General features: G+C 36.1%; 2 protein-coding genes across 5 annotated transcripts in view; one reads left to right on the forward strand and one right to left on the reverse strand.

Moving 5' to 3' along the window:
* Window positions 1-20,976, forward strand: part of LOC139141356 (kinetochore protein Spc25-like) — a 34,227-nt gene extending 13,251 nt beyond the window's left edge. For all 4 annotated transcript variants that reach the window (XM_070710990.1, XM_070710991.1, XM_070710994.1 and 1 more), the window contains exons 3-7: window positions 573-638; window positions 4,766-4,912; window positions 13,958-14,062; window positions 15,029-15,121; window positions 18,493-20,976. In XM_070710990.1, coding sequence (XP_070567091.1) covers window positions 573-638; window positions 4,766-4,912; window positions 13,958-14,062; window positions 15,029-15,121; window positions 18,493-18,614 — 533 coding nt within the window. In that variant the 3' untranslated portion in view covers window positions 18,615-20,976. The remainder of the gene's footprint in view (window positions 1-572; window positions 639-4,765; window positions 4,913-13,957; window positions 14,063-15,028; window positions 15,122-18,492) is intronic.
* Window positions 1-23,915, reverse strand: part of LOC139141355 (transcription elongation factor SPT5-like) — a 177,715-nt gene that overhangs the window by 148,379 nt on the left and 5,421 nt on the right. The gene's annotated exons all lie outside the window — the stretch shown is intronic.

The raw sequence follows: 23,915 nt of genomic DNA on the forward strand, positions 1-23,915 counted from the left end.
AGACAAATCTTTTGTAGTCTTTGAATTTCACAATGTACTGGTGGTTATGTACATGAATCTGTACAACTCTACTGTCTTCTGGAAGAAAGTATTTGCCGAACCACCATGCTGGATTTAATATTACATGTACAATAGTTAAGAACTTCTGCCTGTATAGAGCACTCTGATATGATGTCAAGAGGCACTATGGTTTTAAAAAATGGGATCCCGGGCTGTTTAAATGGATATTTTATTTATACATGTAAATGAAAACATGCAAATGAAGTGAAAGATGTAACTTAAGCTCAGGGACAACAATTAAGAATTGGCTATCACTGAGAATTGGCTCTCACAAAGTCATTGAAAAATCAATCAAACAAACTTCCAAAAAGCTTATGGTTTAGAATGCCAACACACTTGGGTTTCAGACCACCCTTCATAATTGCTTGTGCTCCTGTTGTTGGTGTTTTAACAGCATATTTTTTGAACTCATACATTTCGGAGATGGAAGACTCCAGAAACTACTTGTTGATATATTACATGCACAGGTTAAAGCATTATTATGACCGACTTTTTCCATGTTTATGTAACAGAAAAATTGGAAGCATTAGGAGATGTGTACAGTGCACTACAAGAACAAGCAAAAAGTAACAAACAAAGTAAGTTCACAGATTATGTTGTTTCTGCAATGTCTGTATTCTTGTATTTGAATTTAAAACGAATTCTAACTGAGAAAAAAGCATTTTTGAATGTTACATGACAGAATACCCTCACGCTTTTTTTCCTACAGCTTTGTGCCATGTTGGACTCGTGGTTTCTCCATTCATTTGACTTCTGCTATTTGTGTTTTTAGAGGGGCCTAGGCCCTGGTCAATATCACCTTATTTAACTAACCAGCATCTAACTTTTAAATAAATTCAGAATGAAATGGCAGCATCTTTTTTCAGTGCTAACACTTGCCATATTTGCAGAATGCAAACAAAATTGGGTAACAAGAGAGCATGAGGCATTTGTTTGTGAGGCAGGTAACAATATGAATATATTACTGAAATACCACAAGGTATATACAAGAATATTAGAACAGCATAACCCTTGACATCCGTGTCAGAATTCATACTTTGCAGTATTTCCAAAATTTGCCTTTTTATCATGCATAATACATTCTTGATGTGTTGTCAAGTGGGGTCTATCATAGTAACTTGTATTTCACTACTGTGCTTTTGTAATGGATAGTACCTTGGTAAATTTTACTTGGGTCCACAGTCAGTGTCACGTTACAGGGGTTCATCCAGGTTTATCAATGTAATCACAACCCTCTGGGTCATTTCCAAAATAAGCGACTCACTAAGAATTAGTGTTTTCTGTCATGTATACACTAGCACGCTGGGCCACAGTAAACTGTGTCACAGGCCTGCTTGTGTTATGCATAGTTGAATGTAAAAAAGTTTAGGTGAAAATGATACAGTCTTTACACCTTTTCCTTTCAAAGATTTCAAGATTTTCAAGATCTGTTTAGTCTGTTTATCAGTTTATGTCAGTTTCATTTGAAGATTGTCAATCATTTGTTATATTAATGAAAGGAAAACCAACTTCACATATAATTGATCTACCGTATTCCTCCGATTCTAAGGACCCCCTTTTCAGAACCAAAGATGACGAAAAAGATATGGGGGGTCTAATAAACGGATGTCACCGCGAAATCGAACGTCGAAGTTAATTTATGCTAATTTATGCAATGTTATGCAAATTTTATGCCAATGATTTTTTGATTCACGCTACAGACAACTCATACTTTGTGATATCGACTCATGGCCATGCTGGCACACAGTCTGTGTAGATACTGGCAGTCGAATCTGTACAAGTATAAATTAATGGAGATCCACAAGTCTTGAAATATAACGTATTTGCCATACCTTCTTTTACTAAACAATACGATAGCAATAAATCTTTGTATTTCGTGAATAGATAATCACCACGAAACTTTGTACAACAAGTACGTTCCTCAGCAGCAGCTAGCTCCCCATAGCATGGCCACAAAGGTCAGACAATGAGTGAAGGGAAAGTCCCTGAAGTTCCGCTGCTGTGATTGGTCAATTTACGCAATAGGTCAAAGGTGTCAGTGCATGAGGTCAAGGTAAAATTCTATTCAGTGGGATGGTGTCGTCCGTCCGATGTTTTCTATGTACGATTTTCATTTACTGTACTCCTTAAAATAAACAATCAATTACACGTCGTGAGTTTTATTATTTTGCTCCTAGTTTCAAAAAGTCTAACCGTATCTCGAAACGAAATGTGATCTTACGAACAGGCAGGCTCGAACAGGTAAAGTGTTGAGGCATCGGCTGGCCGAGACGAAAGATTGCTGCGCCAATCTGCTTTATATTTGATGTGTTGATTTTTTGGCAATAAACCCTGAAGTTTTTTTATTACTTGTATCGATGACCGAAATGTCTCCTGATGTGCAATTCAGTCATCTATGATCAGCTGTTCGGAATATGGTACGATCATGCACGTTTTTGTTCTAACTGTAAGTGTATAGAAGTTATGAAGTTGGGTAGGCCTAAGCTTACTGTTTCCCTCGCAAGACTTCGAAAGCGTGCATAATCTTGAAAATCTGTTACACTATCGTTCTACTCATTGCTGGGACTAGTTCAGGAAAGGACACACACAAATGCCGTTCAAACAATAAATACCTTCATTACATGAGAAAAACTAATTGATGAAACATAAACGGAAGAAATTCAAAGAATTTTCAGTTCATGCGCGGAAGAAACTTTGGATATCGCGTTTCGTTTGTCAACACAATAATTGCCCTCTTTATCTAAGTCAAACCAGTCGAAGTCGATATCGTCGTCATTAAGTCTTTTTGAAAGATTTTACGATGCCAATGATATTTCTATTTTCACTGGTTGCTTATACGGTAAATTTGACCGCAAGAGAAAACTTGCAGCGCTTCACAATGATCACAAAAGATACCTTACCTGATAGAAAACTGTTGAAAAAATCTTTATAAGCACACCATTTAAAGAGCAACTTTTTCATGTGCCGTAGTCTTTTGCCTCAGTAGTATGAAAACAAAAGTGTAAAAGTTGAGCGAAGCAAGTTCAGAGCTCGTGTCATTCACACGTCCCAAATTTTCTATTGATAACGGCAACAAAAGGACTTCCCGACATCGTCACAAGATCCTATAAAAATGCGTCGATTTATCGTAGACTTTATTTCTGAAAAGTCATAAGACAGTGCATGGTCGTCATGGGCAAGAAAAAAAGTAAACATTCTCGCTGTCGGCATGCCTAACTACCGTCGCAATCAGCCAGAACTTGGTTTGCCGTATGAACTTCGCCGAGATGCAGACAACATACACGATCGAAATGCTGTAGCCATTGTTAAAGATGGTTGCAAAGTTGAAAGTTTGAAGCGAGATGCAGCACTCATACCGGGCACGGTTACTTTCGAATATCATCGATCGTGACGTGTCAGTCAACAAAAATACTACTTGAAGGCAAGAAGAAAGCATTCATCCATTCTCCAAGAGTTGGCATGGCAGAGAAATGTCACGTCGGTGTTTTGGCAAATAATGCGGCTGTACCTCTGCTAAAGCAATCAGTCCGAGGTACTGTTTTCACCGTACATATTCACTAAAACAGACCAAATCATGCCGCTGACCAAAAAAAATGAAACGGCCCTTTTAAGGCCCACAACAGTTTCCAAAAAGAGAACTACTGATACCCAAACTTTTTTGTGTTTGTATGAGTGTAAATTGTGTTGTTTGATCATGATGAAATGAGCGAATCGTACTTGATCGACAAGTCCGAAAAACCCGACGATCCTAGATGTTCATTTCATAGTAGCAAAATTGCATCGAAATGTTCGATTCGTACATAATCAGATGTTGAAAAATCTGCTTATTTTGATGGTAGCAAAATGACAGTAACGAAAGGACGACATTGTACTTGATCGAGACGCTAAAAAATCCAATCTTTTATATTGTTCATTTAGGTAGTGAAATCCCAGTGTAGTTTTATCGCCAGGAAATTATAGAACTGTTCCCGACTGACATGTTCCAAACCCTAACAATAGTGTGCGTGTGTGTGTTAAGTTTGATACTTCACTTTGACACTTGTTTGTGACTTTGATAAGCAGCGTAGGTGTTGTGGATATTCTGGTCTCATTACATGACAATGGCTCTATTGTTCCAGTCAAAATTCGGGTGTACCCCCTGGGGGTCTTATAAACGAACTAACAGCTAATTATGAATTGATAAAATAATCCTGGGGGTCTTATAAACGGGCGGGGTCTTAGAATCAGAGGAATACGGTACCTTTGTTCGTTATATACCATGGAGGCAGACATTGGAGATGTTGCCTCTACCACAATGGTGCCATAGTGGATGGTTGAAAGAAGACAAAATGAACTGAGGTTTTGGGGGTCAAACCCCAAATAGGATATCAGCATTCCTTGACTATTAAGCCCCCAATCTCTTAGGCTCATAAAAGATTGTAAATTTAACCCTTTTCCTGCCAAGTCTATGAAAATCCGCTCGAAATTCGGTGTAGCCAGAATCTGAGTTTTGGTTCCTTGAAAGTGTTCTATGCGCAGAGGCCACCACAATTGGTATTATGCTTGGGGCACCCATACAATGTACATGTAATCTCAGGCAAGATTTGAAAGCTTACTTGAAGAGCCTTATGACAGCTTGGGCTTTTAATGACATGGGCAAAAAATTCATGCAGGATCACTTTTTAATTTTCAATTTGCAAAAACTGTACCTCCATAATTTTTTCAGTGCTCCAAGAGAAGATTGATAAGATGAACCTGATTAAAAAGAACTTGGAAGAGATGAGAGCACAGACGCAAAAACTTATGATGGAATCAGAAGAAAAGCAGATTCTGCTGAATACACAGACAAAGAAAAATCAAAATGAAAAAGAATGTAAGTATGAAAGAAAGTTGTTATTATCATAGATGAGTGACAATCATATACATGTACATGTATCTTGATTTCTAGAATCCATTAGTAACAATTTCTGAGAAGAGGTTTGTGAAGTTATGGAAATGTATTGTACTTTTTAGCAGTATGGGCGGCTCAAAGACTTATACATGTACCTAAGTTTGGTCTGTTGATGGTATAAACAATAATCTTTACAGCCCTGGTACGTGTTTTGGTTGACCAAAGTTGTACGGCAGAAGGGCTTGAACGTGGAAGGGCCTGTACGCCATTCGGCTGAGGCTCGCAAACCTGTATCAGGTCCATAAGGTTTCATCATATACCTTATGGAATGATAAATAAGTAGTCAAAAACATTGTGCAAAGATTTGGATATAGAAATACATGCAATATCAAACATGGCCATTTTTGTAAATTTTTGGAAGAGTGATGGCTGCATCCCGTTGTGACTTGATATACATAATGACATCATTCGTTTAGCTGTAGCACTTGCAGAGCAATGTACATATACCAGCAAAGAACGAGACGTAAATCGAGGTACAAGAAGAATAGCATGGTGTAAATTATCGATAAATTACATAAGGACACCAGCAGCGAGATGCGATAATCAGCGAAGAGGTTAATTAGTCCCCGCGGACGAAGTCCGGCGGGGACTTATAGATTGGGTCCCGTCTGTGCGTCCGTCCGTCCGTCCGTCCGTCCGTCCGTCCGTCCGTCATCAACAGTTTCTCAGACACTGCTAAACTAATTTTGTTCAAACTTGGCACAAAGGCATAGCACTATGACCTACAGATGCACGTCGATTTATTTTGTGATACGATCCAATATGGGCGCGAGGCGGCCATTTTATTGCGATTTTTCATGTCTTTGGACCATAGCTCAGACATCCTTGAGCACATTCTGCTCAAACTTGGCACAAAGGCATAACATTATGGCTTTCATATCCATGTCAAATTATTTCGCGATATGTTTCAATATGGGCGCGTGGCGGCCATTTTGTTGCGATTTTTCATGTCTTTGGATCATAACTCAGACATCCTTGAGCACATTCTGCTCAAACTTGGCACAAAGGCATAACACTATGGCTTTCATATCCATGTCAAATTATTTTGCGATATGTTTCAATATGGGCGCGTGGCGGCCATTTTGTTGCGATTTTTCATGTCTTTGGACCATAACTCAGACATCCTTGAACAGATTCTGTTCAAACTTGCCACAAAGGTATAACACTATGGCCTACATATGCATGTCAAATTATTTTGTGATGCAATCCAATATGGCCACGAGGTGGCCATTTTGTTTGCGATTTTTCGTGTCTTTGAACCATAACTCAAAGATCCTTGAACCGATTCTGTTCAAACTTGACACAAAGGCATAACACTATGTCCTACATATGCATGTCGAATTATATTGCGATACGATCCAATATGGGCGTGAGGCGGCCATTTTGTTGCGATTTTTCATGTCTTTGAACCATAACTCAGACATCCTTGAACCGATTCTGTTCAAATTTGGCACAAAAGCAAAACATTATGCCCTTCATATGAACACCAATTTATTTCGTGATATGATCCAATATGGCCAACAGGCGGCCATTTTTTTGCGATTTTTCATGTCTTTGAACCATAACTCAAACATCCTTGAACCGATTTGGTTCAAACTTGGCACAAAGGCAAAGCACTATGGCATACATATGCATGTATCAATTAAGCTTGCGATAGGATCCAATATGGCTGCAGAACTGCCATTTTGTTGGAATTTTGCATGTCTTTGAATCGTAATTCAAAGGTCATTACACCCATTTTGTCCAAACTTGGCACAAAGATCAAGCACTATGGCATACATATACATGTCAATTTACTTCGTGACATGTTCCAATATGGCTGCCAGATTGTCATTTTTTTCCAGTATCGCTGTCAGATGGTCATTTTTGGATTTTTTTCATGTCTTTGAGGCTTATAGTCCAGTCAATCTACGAGATTTTGGCACCTAACCCACCACAAATTGCAACAGAATTTTTTTCTTCAGAATGCATTTCAGAGAGGTACCCGGAACAACATATTAAAAGTTTACTCGAATCTACCTTGGGGAAATATGACTAATTTGCATAAATCAAATATGGCTGCCAATCATCCGACAAAATAACATAATTGGCCATATGTCACATGTTAAACAAGCTATTTCAGTGATTTCAAAGTTTGACACTATTAATTTGGCTCAGGGAATCATTTTGGAGGTATAATGTTTCATATGGGTACTTCATTAATTTGCATAATTCCAATATGGCGGCCAACATTCCTACAAAAGACATTTTCGGTCATATACCACGTATTAAACAAGCTATTTTAGTGATTTTAAAGTTAAAAGTATATTTCTTAGGCATGGACAAATAATTTTCGAGATGCAATGATTTGCATAGTTAATTTGTTAATTTGCATAAATCCAATATGGTGGCCAAGATACCTACAAAAGACATTTTCTGTCATACGTATTAACCCTTTGGGCGCCAAAGTATATTTTTGTCAACTTTATAAAATGTACCACAGTCAATTTTTCTGCTTTTTGCCAAATTTTTGATAAAGAACTGTGGCTGCTGAAAACTGAGATCCATTTGGTCCAAAATTATGAAAAAACGTACAGAAAAGTTCACAGAAATTGGTAAAATATTGCATTAAAATTTTGGTGTAAAAAATTACAGCAGTCAAAGGGTTTAAGCCATTTCTGTGATTTCAAAGTTAAAAGTATATTTCTTTGGCATTGACAAACAATTTTCAAGATGCAATGATTTGCATAGGTACTTCGTTAATTTGCATAAATCCAATAGGGTTGCCAACATACCTACAAAAGACATTTTCTGTCATATACTACGTATTAACCCTTTGGGCGCCAAAGTATATTTTTGTCGACTTTATAAAATGTACCACAGTCAATTTTTCTGCTTTTTGCCAAATTTTTGATAAACAACTGTGGCTGCTGAAAACTCAGATCCATTTGGTCCAAAATTATGAAAAAACGTACAGAAAAGTTCACAGAAATTGGTAAAATATTGCATTAAAATTTTGGTGTAAAAAATTACAGCAGTCAAAGGGTTTAAGCCATTTCTGTGATTTCAAAGTTAAAAGTATATTTCTTTGGCATTGACAAACAATTTTCGAGATGCAATGATTTGCATAGGTACTTCGTTAATTTGCATAAATCCAATAGGGTTGCCAACATACCTACAAAAGACATTTTCTGTCATATACTACATATTAACCCTTTGGGCGCCAAAGTCTATTTTTGTCAACTTTCTAAAGTGTACCACAGTCAATTTTTCTGCTTTTTGCCAAACTTTTGATAAAAAAATATAGCTGCTGAAAAATGAGATCTATTTCGTCCAAAATTATAAAAAAAACGTTCAGAAATGTTCACAGAAATTTGTAAAATATTGCATTAAAATTTTGGTGTAAAAAATTACAGCAGTCAAAGGGTTAAACAAGCTATTTCTGTGATTTGAAAGTTAAAAGTATATTTCTTTGGCATGGACAAATGATTTTTGAGGTGCAATGATTTGCATTGGCACTTTTTTAATTTGCATAATTTCAATAGAGCGGCCAATATACCCACAAAAGACATTTTCTGTCATATATCATGTATTGAACAATCTATTTCAGCCATTTTGAAGTTTAAATATATTTCTTGAGCATGAAGAGACATTTTTTGCTGTTCAATGTTTTTAAAAAACTCTTTGATAATTTTAAGAAATTAAATATGGCTGCCAAATTAATGTCCAAATAGCTTCTAATATAAACAAGGTTCTGGTTGAGTTTTTAGCAATAGGAATATCATGAAAACACTGTTAAGAGGGCAGTGCACCAAGCACAGCGTATTTTCCTCAAAACAATTTTTTTTGCAAATATTTGTCCAATTTTGATTAACTTGTTAACCCAAGATTCAAAATTGGTTAGGTTCACCTTTTAGCGGGACAAGCAGTCGTAAGTTGCATGATATAGAAGGGTTAATGTATGTAAATGTATGCAAATCACCCGATTTCCTACTTCCCTTTTATCCCAATTTCAAGATTTCCAAAGAATATAACTCTAGTCTGGCTGGGTCAAATTTTCTGAAATTTTCACATTATGTTTTCTAAATGCTATATAACAAAACAACTATTTTGTTTTGCAATAAAATTCTTACATTTTGAATTAGAGGTTATTATTTTGCTAATCACGATTTTAAGCACTTTTTGAGTGTCAGTATTTCAACTCATGCTATTTTAGAATGAGGATAGATAATGAAAAATAATATTGTCGTATTTTTTTCTACATATATTCTTATTTCAAGTGAAATATTACATTTCACAAAATAGTTTCTATCGGTTTCCTTGTCATCTTAGATGAGAAATATTCCTTTGAAAAAAACTGTGTTTGCAACGTGCAGCTCCACCTTCAGTCCTTGAACATTTATTTTAAAAAATGTGGAAAATATACTATAAATTTACTTACAAAAACGATCCAAGTTTATTTTAGTAGGTGTCTGTGATACCTGAATTTGTTAAAATACTCCATAAATATATTGTATTTTGAAAAGAATGTTAAAGCAAATTTGGTAGACTTAAATATGTGACTTCCGAATGGATTAATATACGTATATGTTGATGTGCGTTCACTATTGAGATTTCAGAAAGTCATGCAATTTTAATTATTTTCTAAATATGACAACCGTTAACCGTTAAGTCGTCTAATAATAATCTCTTTCTGAATATAACATTGGATTCATCTGTGTAAGACATTAGTTGTGATTTTATTTGTGTTTTATACTCTACAGTGTTAAAACATGTAATCTTTAATGGTTACTGTTTTAAAACAGTCGTGTACAATATCTTTAGTTTATAATTTAGACTTAACCCCCTCCTTATGGACGATTGCATCTTTGGTACATCCCCTAAATGATAGGCAAGAAGACATAACATATAACAGCAAAAATACAATAAACACAACAAAGATAATAAAACGCAGAAAAATAAGATAATGTGACCAAAAATAACACATGCCACAATACAGACAAATTAAAACTTAGCGCTGTTGCAAACAATGTCAGACTCTTAAAATTGATCAACACACAAACTCACAAAAATTGAAAGTTACATGCTTAGCAAAGGCAATAGTTACACGATACATACATGTAAATCTGGAAGAATGACACTTGGAAAACTGATTCAAGATGTACTTGTTTGTATTGTGTAATAGTTGGATTCTGTGTTTGGATTAATTGTCCTTTGCTAAAGCATGCAGTTTTCAGATTTTTTTTTCAGTTTGTATGTCCATAAAATTTTATGAATCTGACATTGTTTGCAATAGTGCTAAGTTTTAATTTGTGTGTATTATGGCATTTTTTATTTTGGTCGTATCATTTTTTCTGTTTTTTAGCTTTGTTGTGTTTATTGTATTTTTGCTGATATGTGTGATGACTTCTTGCCTATCATCTAGGGCATCTTATAAAGATGTACCCATCCTCATCTAGGGCATCTTATAAAGATGTACCCATCCATAAGAAGGGGGTTCAATCAAAACTTAAGATTTTGAACACGTCTTTTTTTAAAAGTAAACATTACAGATTACATGTTTTGACACTGTACTGTGTTAAACACCCATACAAATCACAAAAATGCCCTACACAGATGAATCCAATGTTATATTCAGAAAGAGAATATATTATTCAGAAGACTAACAATCATTAATAGTCGTCATATATAGAAAAATCAAAATTTTAAAAATAAATGTCCAAGGACTTAACAGTTTCTTCTTGATAGTTTCCTCGTGCTAAAAACTATACCAAACCCTTATTTATATTAGAAGCTATTAAGCAATGGGGCATTAATATGGCAGCCGTATTTAATTTATGCAAATTATCAAAGGGCCTTTGTAAAAATTTAACCACTAAAAGTGTATCTTCATACCCAAGAAAAATATTAAAACTTTAAAATCACTGAAATAGCTTGTTTAATGCGTAGTATATGTCCGACAACGTCCTTTGTAGGAATGTTGGCCACCATATTGGATTTATGCAAATTAACAAATTAACTATGCAAATCATTGCATCTCGAAAATTATTTGTCCATGCCTAAGAAATATACTTTTAACTTTAAAATCACTAAAATAGCTTGTTTAATACGTGGTATATGACCGAAAATGTCTTTTGTAGGAATGTTGGCCGCCATATTGGAATTATGCAAATTAATGAAGTACCCATATGAAACATTATACCTCCAAAATGATTCCCTGAGCCAAATTAATAGTGTCAAACTTTGAAATCACTGAAATAGCTTGTTTAACATGTGATATATGGCCAATTATGTTATTTTGTCGGATGGTTGGCAGCCATATTTGATTTATGCAAATTAGTCATATTTCCCCAAGGTGGATTCGAGTAAACTTTTAATATGTTGTTCTGGGTACCTCTCTGAAATGCATTCTGAAGAAAAAAATTCTGTTGCAATTTGTGGTGGGTCTAACCATATTTTGACTGGACTATTAATCATATGCAAATATTCTTTAACCAATGTTGTTGAGACTTGGTACAAAGATAAAGTACTATGGCATACATATGCATGTCTGCTAATTTTGTGCTGTGATCCATATGGTCAATAGACAGCCATTTGATTTCAATTTTGGTGTGATTTTTTTATGTCTTTGAAACATAAACATAGGTTACTGTCCTTTGATGGACTGATTTTGTTCAAATATGATACGAAGATAAAATACTATGGCTGCATTCTTGTGCACATTAATTTGTTTCATTATATGATCCGAAATGGCTGATTACAACAACATACCCGATCCCATACCATTTCGAAAATTCCACCAAACCATGTGTATAGTACGTGCCATCATGACACTGGAGGCAGTAAGGGCATCGTTATGTGTGATGTAATCAAAAGTTCCTTGAGTGGTCATTACCGGCAGAGATGAGTCATTTATTGAACGTTCCTCAGATTACTTTATTATGCAAGTGAGGCCTGATGCACCCGTTGCATCAATGTCATTCCACAGCTACCTAGACCACAGCTACCTAGACACCAAAGATTATAACAAAATGGACAAGCGGGGACTGTGTCATCAACGATGACTTGTAGTTTTCACCTCCGTAGACTCCCATGTATAAGGCAGTCCATAGACTTCCATGTATAAGGCAGTCCATAGACTCCCATGTATAAGGCAGTCCATAGACTCCCATGTATAGGAAGTCCATAGACTCCCATGTATAAGGCAGTCCATAGACGCCCATGTATAAGGCAGTCCATAGACTCCCATGTATAAGGCAGTCCATAGACTCCCATGTATAAGACCAAGAAAAATAAAAATTTAGTTTCTCATCGTATTCATATTGCAAAAAGGATGCAGTTACAGTTTTTAGTCCCCAAAGATAAAGTCAAGGGGGTTTTAGATTGGGTCATGTCCGTCCGTGAGTCCATCCATGAGTCCATCCGTTCACGCAGATATCTCAGACACTTTGACAAAATGTCACGTGACCTTGGTGACCTTTGACCTCGAATATACATATTTGTCCATAACTCAGTAACCACAAGTCCTAAACCTTTCAGATATGATATGATGGGACACCCTATGACACCACATATTGTACCTCATTAATTATGTGCATATCTAATTTTGAGTGAGCCAATAGAGCTAGAGGTCTGATTTTTTGTATATATGGATAACTTAGCAATAAAATTTTTTTGACAAAATGTCACGTGACCTCGGTGACCTTTGACCTCAAATATACATATTTGTGCATAACTCAGTAACCACAAGTGCTACACCCTTCATATTTAGTATGATGGGAGACCTTATGACGCCACATATTGTACCTCATTAATTATGTGCATATCTAATTTTGAGCAAGCAAATAGAGCTAGAGGTCTGATTTTTGGTATATAGGGATAACTTAGCACTACAATTTTTTTGACAAAATGTCACGTGACCTCGGTGACCTTTGACCTCAAATACATATTTGTCCATAACTCAGGAACCACAAGTGGTACACCCTTCATATATGGTATGACGGGACACCTTATGACGCCACATATTGTACCTCATCAATTATGCGCATGTCTAATTTGAGCGAGCCAATAGAGCTAGAGGTCTGATTTTTGGTATATAGGGATAACTTAGCAATACAATTTTTTGACAAAATGTCATGTGACCTCTGTGACCTTTGACCTCAGATGTACATATTTGTCCATAACTCAGTAACCACAAGTGCTACACCCTTCATATATGTATATGGTATGACGGGACACCTTATGACATCACATATTGTACCTCATTAGTTATGTGCATATCTAAATTTGAGCAAGCAAATAGAGCTAGAGGTCTGATTTTTGGTATATAGGGATAACTTAGCACTAAAATTTTTTTTTACAAAATGTCACATGACGTCGATGACCTTTGACCTCAAATATACATATTTGTCCATAACTCAGGAACCACAAGTGGTACACCCTTCATATATGGTATGATGGGAGACCTTATGATGCTTCATACTGTACCTCATTAATTATGCATATATCTAATTCTGAGCAAACCCATAGAGCTGAATGTCTGTCATACATATGCACATAGATTTGTTCTGTGATACGATCCAATGTCCTGAACTACAGCTCAGACATGTATCAAGCGAATTTATTCAAAAGTATTTTTATCACAGACCTTATGAAGAGGACTCTATCCTCTCTGAGGACCTGTAATCCAAGTACCCATTAACAAGTGGGGACTGTGTCATCAACGATGACTTATTGAAAGAAATACCGTGCCTTTTAGTTTGTGAAGATTTATCTATGAAATGACAGTGTACTTGATGCTGGGCTACAGATACGCGTGATGGCATGGTCCTCTATTAGAGGGACCATGGCCTATTATCTATATTGTCTGATTTGTATCCAGTTTACATTCAAATCTTTCAAAACAGCATGCTCAGTTAACACTATGAATAACCCTATGAAACATCAATTGTAGAAGAACCAGTATTTTCACCTGTCTCATGTTTACAGTGCTTGCAACACAGCAGAAGTTTACAAAATCAAGACTGGATGAACTTGAAAAAGCAGCTCAGTATTTCACTGAGAGAATGTCTCTTGATTTCAGGAAACAGGATGGTAAGCTATCATTACTGTGTTAGTCCATTTGAAACTTCAGGTCTCAATAACTTTAATTAATTACAAATTCTCCTGAAAAAATTATGTATTAGTTTTTGTAATCAAAAGTTGTCATGCTGTTTGCATTTTTTCATCTCTTGAAATTATTTACTTGTGTACTTTACACAATAAAGATACCAAGGCTTGTGTTAAATCTTGCAGTGCTATATACAAACTGTGTACCGCATCATATGGTGTAGAATGCTTGCCAAAATTAATTTCTGAGATTCTGTAGAGCAAAAATGACATACTGCAGTTTCAAAATGAAATACTGCAATGCTATAATGCCCTTCACTGGTTTTGTTTTGCAGGTACATTAGCTAGATATAATACACATTTCTTCATTTATGGCCACATCTTTAATTTTCTGGTTGTAATCGCAAATTTTATAATTTTCTCTACTTTAGACCAAACAGCTCCCCTCAGAAACCAGTCATTACGGTTATGTTTAAATCATGAAATTACCAACATTGAAATTTTGAGAAAAGTGAATGCCTGGTAAATTTGTTCTGTGTGAAAAAAATAGACAAAAATCAAAACTTTTTCAATATGGTTATTATAACAATAAAACTATTCAATTTCAAGTATTATTCTTTTACTTTACAAGCAAGCTTTACTAAAGAGAAACTGGGCTATGCTTCTTTTGGAGCTGATTACAAAATTAATAATGTTGTGTTTTTGAGGATACTATTGTCATTTTTGATCTAAAGTTAACTTTTTTACAGTTTTATGATACCTTAAAAAGATATTCAATGCTGTAACTCTGGTAGGAGTCCAGGTTCTGTTAACAAACTGGCCAGTATACTATAGGATACTGAATGTGTACAAAGTTTAAGCCTACTGTCATTGACACTATTTTGACCAAACTATTCTGTAATTCATGTTCATTGTATATGAAAAATGTAAGGCAGTTATTTGGTCTTCCAGGTGAAAAAATTCAAGTTGTATTCACTAACATTGATCCTGATGATGCTACCAAAGAATATTATTTCACTGTCAAGGTAGATGGAGACTATGAAGGTTAGTATGTTATCCTTGAATTTGCCATCAACATCATTTGATCATGAACACAATATTTCATTGAATACAGGGCTGTCAATCATAGCCGGTCACCGGCGGCAAATCGCCGTCTGACACATGTCTTGCCGCCGCCTGTTTTCCCTATTCAAGGCCTGCAGTAATGATCTTTACATACGTTATGAATTCTTTCCTGTCCCAATTCTACCATTTGCTGCGCTGTGCTACAGAGGCGCAGCCCCTAAGGCTCGTTGGTAGCCAATTTTAGATTGGTTTCAATCGGTACTGTCAAAAAGCTTTGCGTGTTCTGATTGGTTTTCGGATGTGCACATCGATATGGCTACGAAAAGAACGACAGCCACGTTGGATTTATGGGTCCAAAAAGACCCCGAGAGGCTTACACTAGCTCTGGATATAAAAGTAATGTTCATATTTGTAAATCGTTTTATTTTCCTGAGGAATTTCAGTGATCGGGGGTTCAATCCATCAATGGTATAGCATGCAATGTAGATTTCACGCCGCGTCTGAGCAAAGTGCCATAGCATTACGTGTATTTAGCGACTGGAATTTTTGATTTGTTTTCCCGTTTGCAGATCGTGAACACTCTTCAATGAGTAACAATCGTTTACTCAGCGCAAAAAAAAACTTTGTGCGGATTGACATAATTTTTAGTGAGTTTTTACTACCACTGAATTTGTTTGCACCAAGCCGCCGTTCTATGAAATGAATTCTTACGGTAGTACATGCTGTGTACTGTGGTTGTTTCGAAGGCCCGAGTATTGAAATTTGATAAATATTTTCCGACATCCGAAATCTTTCCTCAAAAGGAAATATCGGTATTCCGATCCTTCAAAATCATTTACCAAGACCAACATTTTTTAATGTATAGGGCAATCACAAAATTTAGCTAGGCTTGACTATATAATTTCGCGGTATCTTGCACGTACGTATGGCGGTAAACCAGGTTTTGAATATGGATAGATCATGCATGTAGTGAGCCTACCCACTTGGACGGCGTGGGTTTCGACAAAACTCGGACTACTGTGAGGGATATCGGAATAGATAGTCATCAGCAGAAAAGATTTGATCGTTAACTTTCACGCGCAAGTATTTACTACGTAAATAAATCAACATATTCTCAATCTTGTCGATTGAGAGGCCGACGGACAACGAAGCCACGCAATTTCATTAGCGGATGTAAACTTGAGTATGTAATTGTTTGCATGACGTAGCGTCTACTCAAATTGTCTCTGGTAATGGTCTCGTATTTACCCCGTTACATTTGTAAATTTTCACACTGGAAATTCAGAGCCGGTAACTCTCAAGAGAGGTCTTGAAACAGACAAAATAAAATTACAGCAGTATCAACCAGACGTAGATCGGAATTTTTTGTCGTGACGTTATGACATCAGTTTTGCAGTGGGGACAAGATTTTTTTTAACTCTAATACGAGTAGCTGTTTTTGAATGGGAACGTATTACAATTATTGAATTACTTGTTTCTTAAGAAATAGTTTCTGCAGGTGTAGTTTCTAAAGCTACATCTGAAGAAATAGTTTTTGCAGATGTAGTTTCTGAAGCTACTGTTTCATCAGCCTGAGAATCTCACAATATTGAGGTATTGTCAGCTGGTACTGCCATACAAGCCTTGGGCTTAGATGAGTACTCCAGTGATTCTGATTATGGTTCAGATTATGATCTTTTATTAAGCAGGTTGTAATTCAACAGAATTTGTATGCAAACAATAATAACCTGGTGTATCAATAAACATAAACTCTGTAATACTTCTGTTTGTCTTTCATAATTTATTTCACAAGATTCAATTTCATGTTACTTTTGATACTTCAGTTATGATAAACTTGACAGTAAATTGCCCTCAAAAGTGCCACCACAGGCCAGCAACTGAAGATGAATAATTAGAAAAGCTTCAACTTCAGGAGGGGGGACACCCCCCTCCTGGCCTCCCCCCGCGTGCGCTTGCGCGCACGCCTTGCTCTGCTTCGCTCCGCACAAGGCTGTACCCTCCTGTTCTTTCACTTGTACCCTTCTATTCTGAAAAACATTGACAGCCCTGTGAATATATCTAACTCTTTGCCACTCTTGCACTTGGGATTTATGACCATTTATAGGACCCTACTGCATGTATAACATACAAGAATTGTATAGTGAGGTTTTCAATGTTCAGTGGTCCCCTGATGCAAGTTTTTAAATTTACTGAGAAAAGTGTTGCAATTGTGAACAATGACATTCTCTTTTATTTTTCTTGTTCATCAAAGGGGAAAATGTGTGATCGCCACAAGTTGAAAACGAGTGGTGACATTGTCATTACATGTATATCACGGATATATATTGAGCTGAAATGTATTTGAGGCAATAATATACTTATCACTTGTACAAACCAAGATGTTAACCCTTTTCCTACCAAACAGTATCATTTCCCCATCAGCCAAGTCAGTAAAAAGTGGTATTGAGCCAAAACATGACGCATTTTCACCCGCTTGGCTTGGTCAGTTATAGCATCTTTAGTCCAAAAAAATCAAGTATACAGTAATTATGTTTTCAACTGCTTTCAAATGTACAGTATTATGTTAAAATACACCATATGGAATATGTTGTGTTTCATAAATTTTAACCATATTGACCTGGTGGTGAAATATGGACTTGGAAGGAACAGGGTTAAAGTATTCAAAATAAATGGAATTTACTCATTTTAATTTTTAATTATTTAACTGCTTTTTAGTTTCCATTTCGCCATGCGTATATGTAACTATGAAAGCGTATACATAGCTATGAAAGCTATTGGAACAGTGTCTGTCGTCTGTATCCTATGTCTGACTAAATATCAAAATTTAGGGTTTTTTACCCCAAATTTGTACTCTTTTCATTCTTTTAGTAAATTACAACCATACTAAGCTTTGGAACCTTTGCTTGAAAATTTAGTTTCAGGGGTTTTTTGTGCCATCTTTGATGAGAAATTGCTCTGACAAAAGTGTATTGGTTAAGTGTAACGCCACCATTAACCCTTTTCATTCCAAGTTCATATTTCACCATCAGGTCAAGTTTGGTGCATTTTAACAAAAAATTGAACATTGGAACGCCCATAAAATCACAGATTGTAAACATGTTTTTTATGGACTGAAGCTGTTGGAACAGAGCAAGCCAAATAAATGGGTGGAAATACGCATGGTTTTGACTCAATACTGCTTTTCACTGAGTTGGCTGATGGGGAAAATATACTCTCTGGCAGGAAAAGGGTTAATGCATTATGTTTATTAGGGCCCAGTTCCAGTAGACATTTAGAAATGACAGCATTCATGCATATATACATGATATAACATGCATAATTTGTAATATACCCATTCTTTTTTCCCCCAGTGGTAGACTGTCAACCTACTGTTGATGGCTTGGACACAATGGTTGAAAAGCTCAACAAGACCAATCACTTTTCGCTATTTGTCATCAATATCAGGAGAAAGTTTCGAGAAATGGTTATATAGTTTTGTCTCTTTGTTTGGTTATCTGATAGTAATTTACCCTTGCCTTATGCCATTACCGGTACATTAAATAGTCATGAGTTCTAAAGAGAAGGGGTTGTCCTGTCTGCTGTTGCGCAGCTTTCTTATTGATAAACATTGCCTCTTAATTGTGTTGCTATTGCCTTCTTGAAAGAGGCCTGGAAAAAAACCAACTGAGAATTGATAATGCAACACTGAAGCAAACAGCATTGACTAAGATGTAACTAGTTCAGTTAAAGTTGTTTGAGGGCGAGTACATTGCCACGTTTCCTTCAAATTTAAAATTACCAAATACATGATTACATTTACAATGTTGATTTCAAATAAATAGTTGCATATTTATATCATATGCATAGCACTAGCGGTATGTTCAGAGTACTTGCACCACGACTAAGTTTTGACATATGAATGGAAAGTTCAGGAATAACTCCCTGATGTGCTCATTTTTTACTGCAAAGAACTCCCACTCTTTCACCAACAGAGAGTTATGTTAGGGATATATGGAGAGGAACTTCTTGGGTATGTGCTCTGACTGAATGTTGGCGATGTATGATGCACCCAAGTTCATATACAGAGAATATACTAAATTCAAGGAGATTATTGAAAGAAATATCAACAGTTAAGGTATTAAACTTATCACAAATTAATCAAAGCTATTAAACGTTCCGTAATTACTAATTAGCAGGCAACGGTAAACGTTTGATATGGCAGTTTGAATGTCCGTGACATATTCAAGAAGTTCCACAGAAGTTACCAGCACTGACAAACCAAAAAGACAAGATTGTCATAGTCAAAGGTACTTCACTTGTCATAGAAGGGTCCAGGAAAACCTGTCCCTAGGATTATGAGAAACTTTTGGCAAAACCATTTAAAATTAGTTTGGCAGCCAAAACAAACAGGCAAAACTTCCAAACAGTGATGTTTTTTTATGTCCATTAGTCACCCATTTAAAGTTGACAAACATGTAGATTTGAAAAGTACTGCAAGAAACCATATTGAGACATGCCCTACTTGAAGTTAAGTGGATTAGAAATACTCTTTGCCATTTCCACTGCTAGACGTCCAGTTGGTACAATCATTCAATAATGTGTGCCTATACAACTGCTAGCGTAGCCAACACAAGGCTAATTACTTGTTACATTCTAGACAGTTCTGTCTGCATAGTGTCGTGTTATCTGTTTGCAGTTTGTTTGTTTGTGCCTGTTTCAAATGTACAATCACAACAAAATATATGCACAAGGGATATTTGGATATGTTGTGTACAGCAACAGCCTGTCGTATGGATCCCATACACAGCCACTGACTGGATGACCCCCTCCCTTTAAATAGAAGATGAATCATATTTCTGATTATATACTTTTATCTTTATTAATGCTTTTAAATCAAAAGTGCTGTCTTCAAACATCTAGTATCCATTTTCCTCGAGTAATTTATCCATATAGATTTAGTGTTTTAATGAGGGATGTTTGATCATGCAAATCACATAAAATCAATTATTATAAATGATCTAAGGTTATATCTGAAATCAAATTATGTTCTCGTGTCCAACATCCATGAACTGTCTTCTACAAGGCTGCTTGTCAACCTGTATCATTCAAAAGGAAGGTATGGCACATTGTTGGTTTCAAATTATTACCAAGTGGCTTTTTTTTTGATAACCTATTGATTCATATTAATGTAAATATCATACTGGTAAAATTCCATTAGAAGTAGCTTTGCTATGCGGCTGCATACTTTTCTGTGCAGCTATACTTTCATAAGTTATGGTGATGTTTGCCATAATTTGATTTCACTTTATGACATATAGCTGTTACAATATATATACCAAATGCCATTCAAATTGTTGGCTATGCAGTTGCATTGTTTTGTAGTTTTCATTTTATGAAAAAAATTGACAAAATGCAATTTATGATGGTTGATTCAGTGTAATCTATTACTGTTGTAATGTATAAAATCAGAACTTTTATCAAAACACGCTTACAAATTTTTGATTTATAAACTTAACGCCTTTCATTAGACCTGGTTTTGTTGCTGACTTTAATATGTAAGACAGTGGTGTGACTGTGATGTGGTTTTATTGTGTGCTGTTTGAGTTTTTCGTTTATCAACTTTAGAATACATCAAAGAGCTGTTGATATTCTTTGTGCATGTGTGTAAAAATATCACTTAATGCTTCAGATTGCTTTTTCTTTGTCTTTATTCATTTCAATCTTCAAGAATGTAAACTTGTAATCAGTTTGTTGCCTCTTCAGAATTTCCTAAATTCACAGTAAAATTGTCCTTTTATTTTTGATATTTAGAATTTGTAATTTTTAATAAAATTCTGTTGATGATTACAACTCCATTTTGTGATGATCATTGGTCTGTCATATTCTAGCACTGGAAGTTGAATCTCTCTTTAAAGTGCTCATTGGCTCAACTCTGTGCGACACACAACTTATTAGTCATCTCTCAACAGTGGCTGCAGCGTCCGTCAACTTTTCACATTCCAAGCTTCCTCCCCAAACAGCTGGTCCAATTGATTTTAAATTTAATAGGTGGGTTCCTTAGAATGATCCTTGTGACATTTGTTGAAATTGTGTCAAAATTGGTGTATGAAAAGCGGTCATTTGGTATGCAAGTTACCAGGGGCAATCTTAGGTTTGTTCAAATTGTGGACAAATTTGTATTTTTGGCAAGTTTCCGCATATTTGGTCAAAAAATATCTGAAACCTCTTGTCAGATTGCTTTGAAACTTTGTATGTAGGTTGCTAGGTTTACCATAGTCAGGTTTGTTCAAATCATGTTTGAATTTGTATTTGTGGGGCAATTTTTCCAGTTTTTATAGTTTAAAAAATCTACTTCTCTCAAACGTTTCGCCACTGTAACCAACACCATGGAAGGCATGTGGATGCATGCCAAGTGAAGGTTGGGTGCCACATATTCGGATTTCAGATTTATTTGGAAGTGTATTGCCAAGGCATGGATGTCACTTGTTAAGCACATTTCAGTTCTTCGTCCTTTGAGTGAACAGCCCCTTCATCAACTCAACACTGCACATAACAACATATTGCACCAAATATTATTGATGGTCTAACAAGCAAATATAGACAAACCAAAATTTATAGCTCAGGAGGTTGCTGCCGGTGATGTGTGGCACAAACCAGATAAATGGGTCTGTGCTACTGAGTGACAGTACATGTATATGGATACCATTACGGGACACTTGCATTTAAAAAAATAGCGCAAATTTAGCGCCCTTTCTGCACTGATGATATGCAATCTTAAAGCCATTCCTTGGGTATAAAAGGCAGCTTAACTTCAGTGGGTACATTGTTTCGAATGACTGACATATGGAAGCAACACGAGCAACTGCTCCAGGAAACCGGCATAAATCTTTTCCATGCAGATAAATATAGATCTGTGCCACTACAGTACATTTCGTGAATACCTTGGACATAGCGTTGTGAGCGAAATACTGTCTATTTTACATTTTCAAGTGAGTTATTGATGAAAAGTTTGTTTCTGTACACAGTCAGTGGCGTCAACAACATAACCATTGACCATTTCAAACTGCTGTCAATCACAAAGTGACACGCAGAATGTGCTAATGATCAAACATTTGCTGTGTAGACCAGATCACCTACGATATACACAATGCAACAAAATCCTCAAATAAACAATATTCAATCGCGATACAAACCTGAAAACGGGCGAATGCATACTGCACTGCCATGATTTAGTTAAAAAAGTTTTTTTCATATTTTTATGTGACTATGCTTGTGACAATGCGCATAAGGTAGAAGGTAGGTATGTGTGTGAACTCGCCTCCATGCCTACACTATGTCATAAGTTCGCTTCAACCCAATAGTGTGTGATCACTGGAACTCAACAATATCGCCCATAACATCAATGAAATGCCAACGTCCGAAAGAAGCAGAACCCTAATTTCGTCGGTATACTAATTCTTTTTGACCCAAAAAATGTGGCTTTTATGGTTAATGTTATGATGTCTCATCCCAGGCCCGCTGAACGATTCCCACCTATGATTGCCTTCAATAAAATATACACGAACCACGGCATTATCATGATCGATCGTGACCGGCCGAGCGAAACTGACCTCTCTGTTCACCTCATCCACAGCACAGCCATGACTGTGATCCACAGGCTCTACGAACGTTTCAAGGCAACAGTCTAAAACAGCAGTGTCTTACAACATTACATTCGAGTCCGTTTGCGGCTAAATTTGAAGTACTGCTGGGACTGAAACCTATAAACGCACTGTTGAGTTGACGTCTTCAAGAGACGCCAGCAGTATACCCAGTTGGCCTTGGACAGCTCGGTACTGTACACAACGATTTCTGAGTGTAATGAACATGACTTTAAAAACTACCGTATCTTTTTGTAATATTGTCTTTTATGTTATAGTACCTGTTATGTTATAGTTATGTTACCTTATAGTATATTTGTATTCAAATAAAACTGTCTGGATTAGGATTTCCTGCAAAAGTGGGTTAATCTAAGCTGATACTGGTTCCAACACGATGTCAACATCGATTTGCATTCATTATTCATTGCCACTCCCGGACCCTGGGATCACGAACAATGAGTTTAAGTAGTTATATCAGATATTATATTATATCATGCGCCAGTAACCTCACTGTACCCAGACTGAATGTTGCAATGGTTGCCGCATCGGTACAAAATGAGACAAATCTAATTTTAGTATGCCAACACAGTCAGGGCTATTGTTCTTATGTAATTTATGAAAAATTGTTACTTTTTCTTGCGATTTGAACTCTTGACCCATTTTCTGTGTCTGCAGCAGGTCGAAAGTTAGTCACTGTTCACGTTTCATGTGAATAAAATGCAATGTTGATGAACGTAATGCGTATGTTATCGTAGGATACTGTGTGAGTCTGTTGTCAACGTAATCCAAACTTATAACCAGATATGAACTGAAAATGCTCACGTGTTTCATTATATATTGCATTTATGTGCAAGTTTGAACCTTTGCTACATGCTTTGCTACATTTAAAGTGTTATGATCAACACAATGAATTTCACCACAGATCAATTCTAAAGGTCATTAAGTATTCAAATATGTAATTAGCTGAAATAAAAATAATTAATTTCTTTGAGTACTGTCATTGTATCACAATATAGCATGTGTAATTACCTTTGGTCAAGTCCTTCAAGCTCTATATGCCAAACCGTGAAAGCTTGTTAGCTATTTATGCAAATTATGAATTAGCTGACATGAAAATGCAAAATGACTTTCAATACTGTTATAACCTGGTAGAA

The sequence above is a fragment of the Ptychodera flava genome, chromosome 9 (genome assembly GCF_041260155.1).
Source record: "Ptychodera flava strain L36383 chromosome 9, AS_Pfla_20210202, whole genome shotgun sequence".
NCBI lineage: Eukaryota > Metazoa > Hemichordata > Enteropneusta > Ptychoderidae > Ptychodera > Ptychodera flava.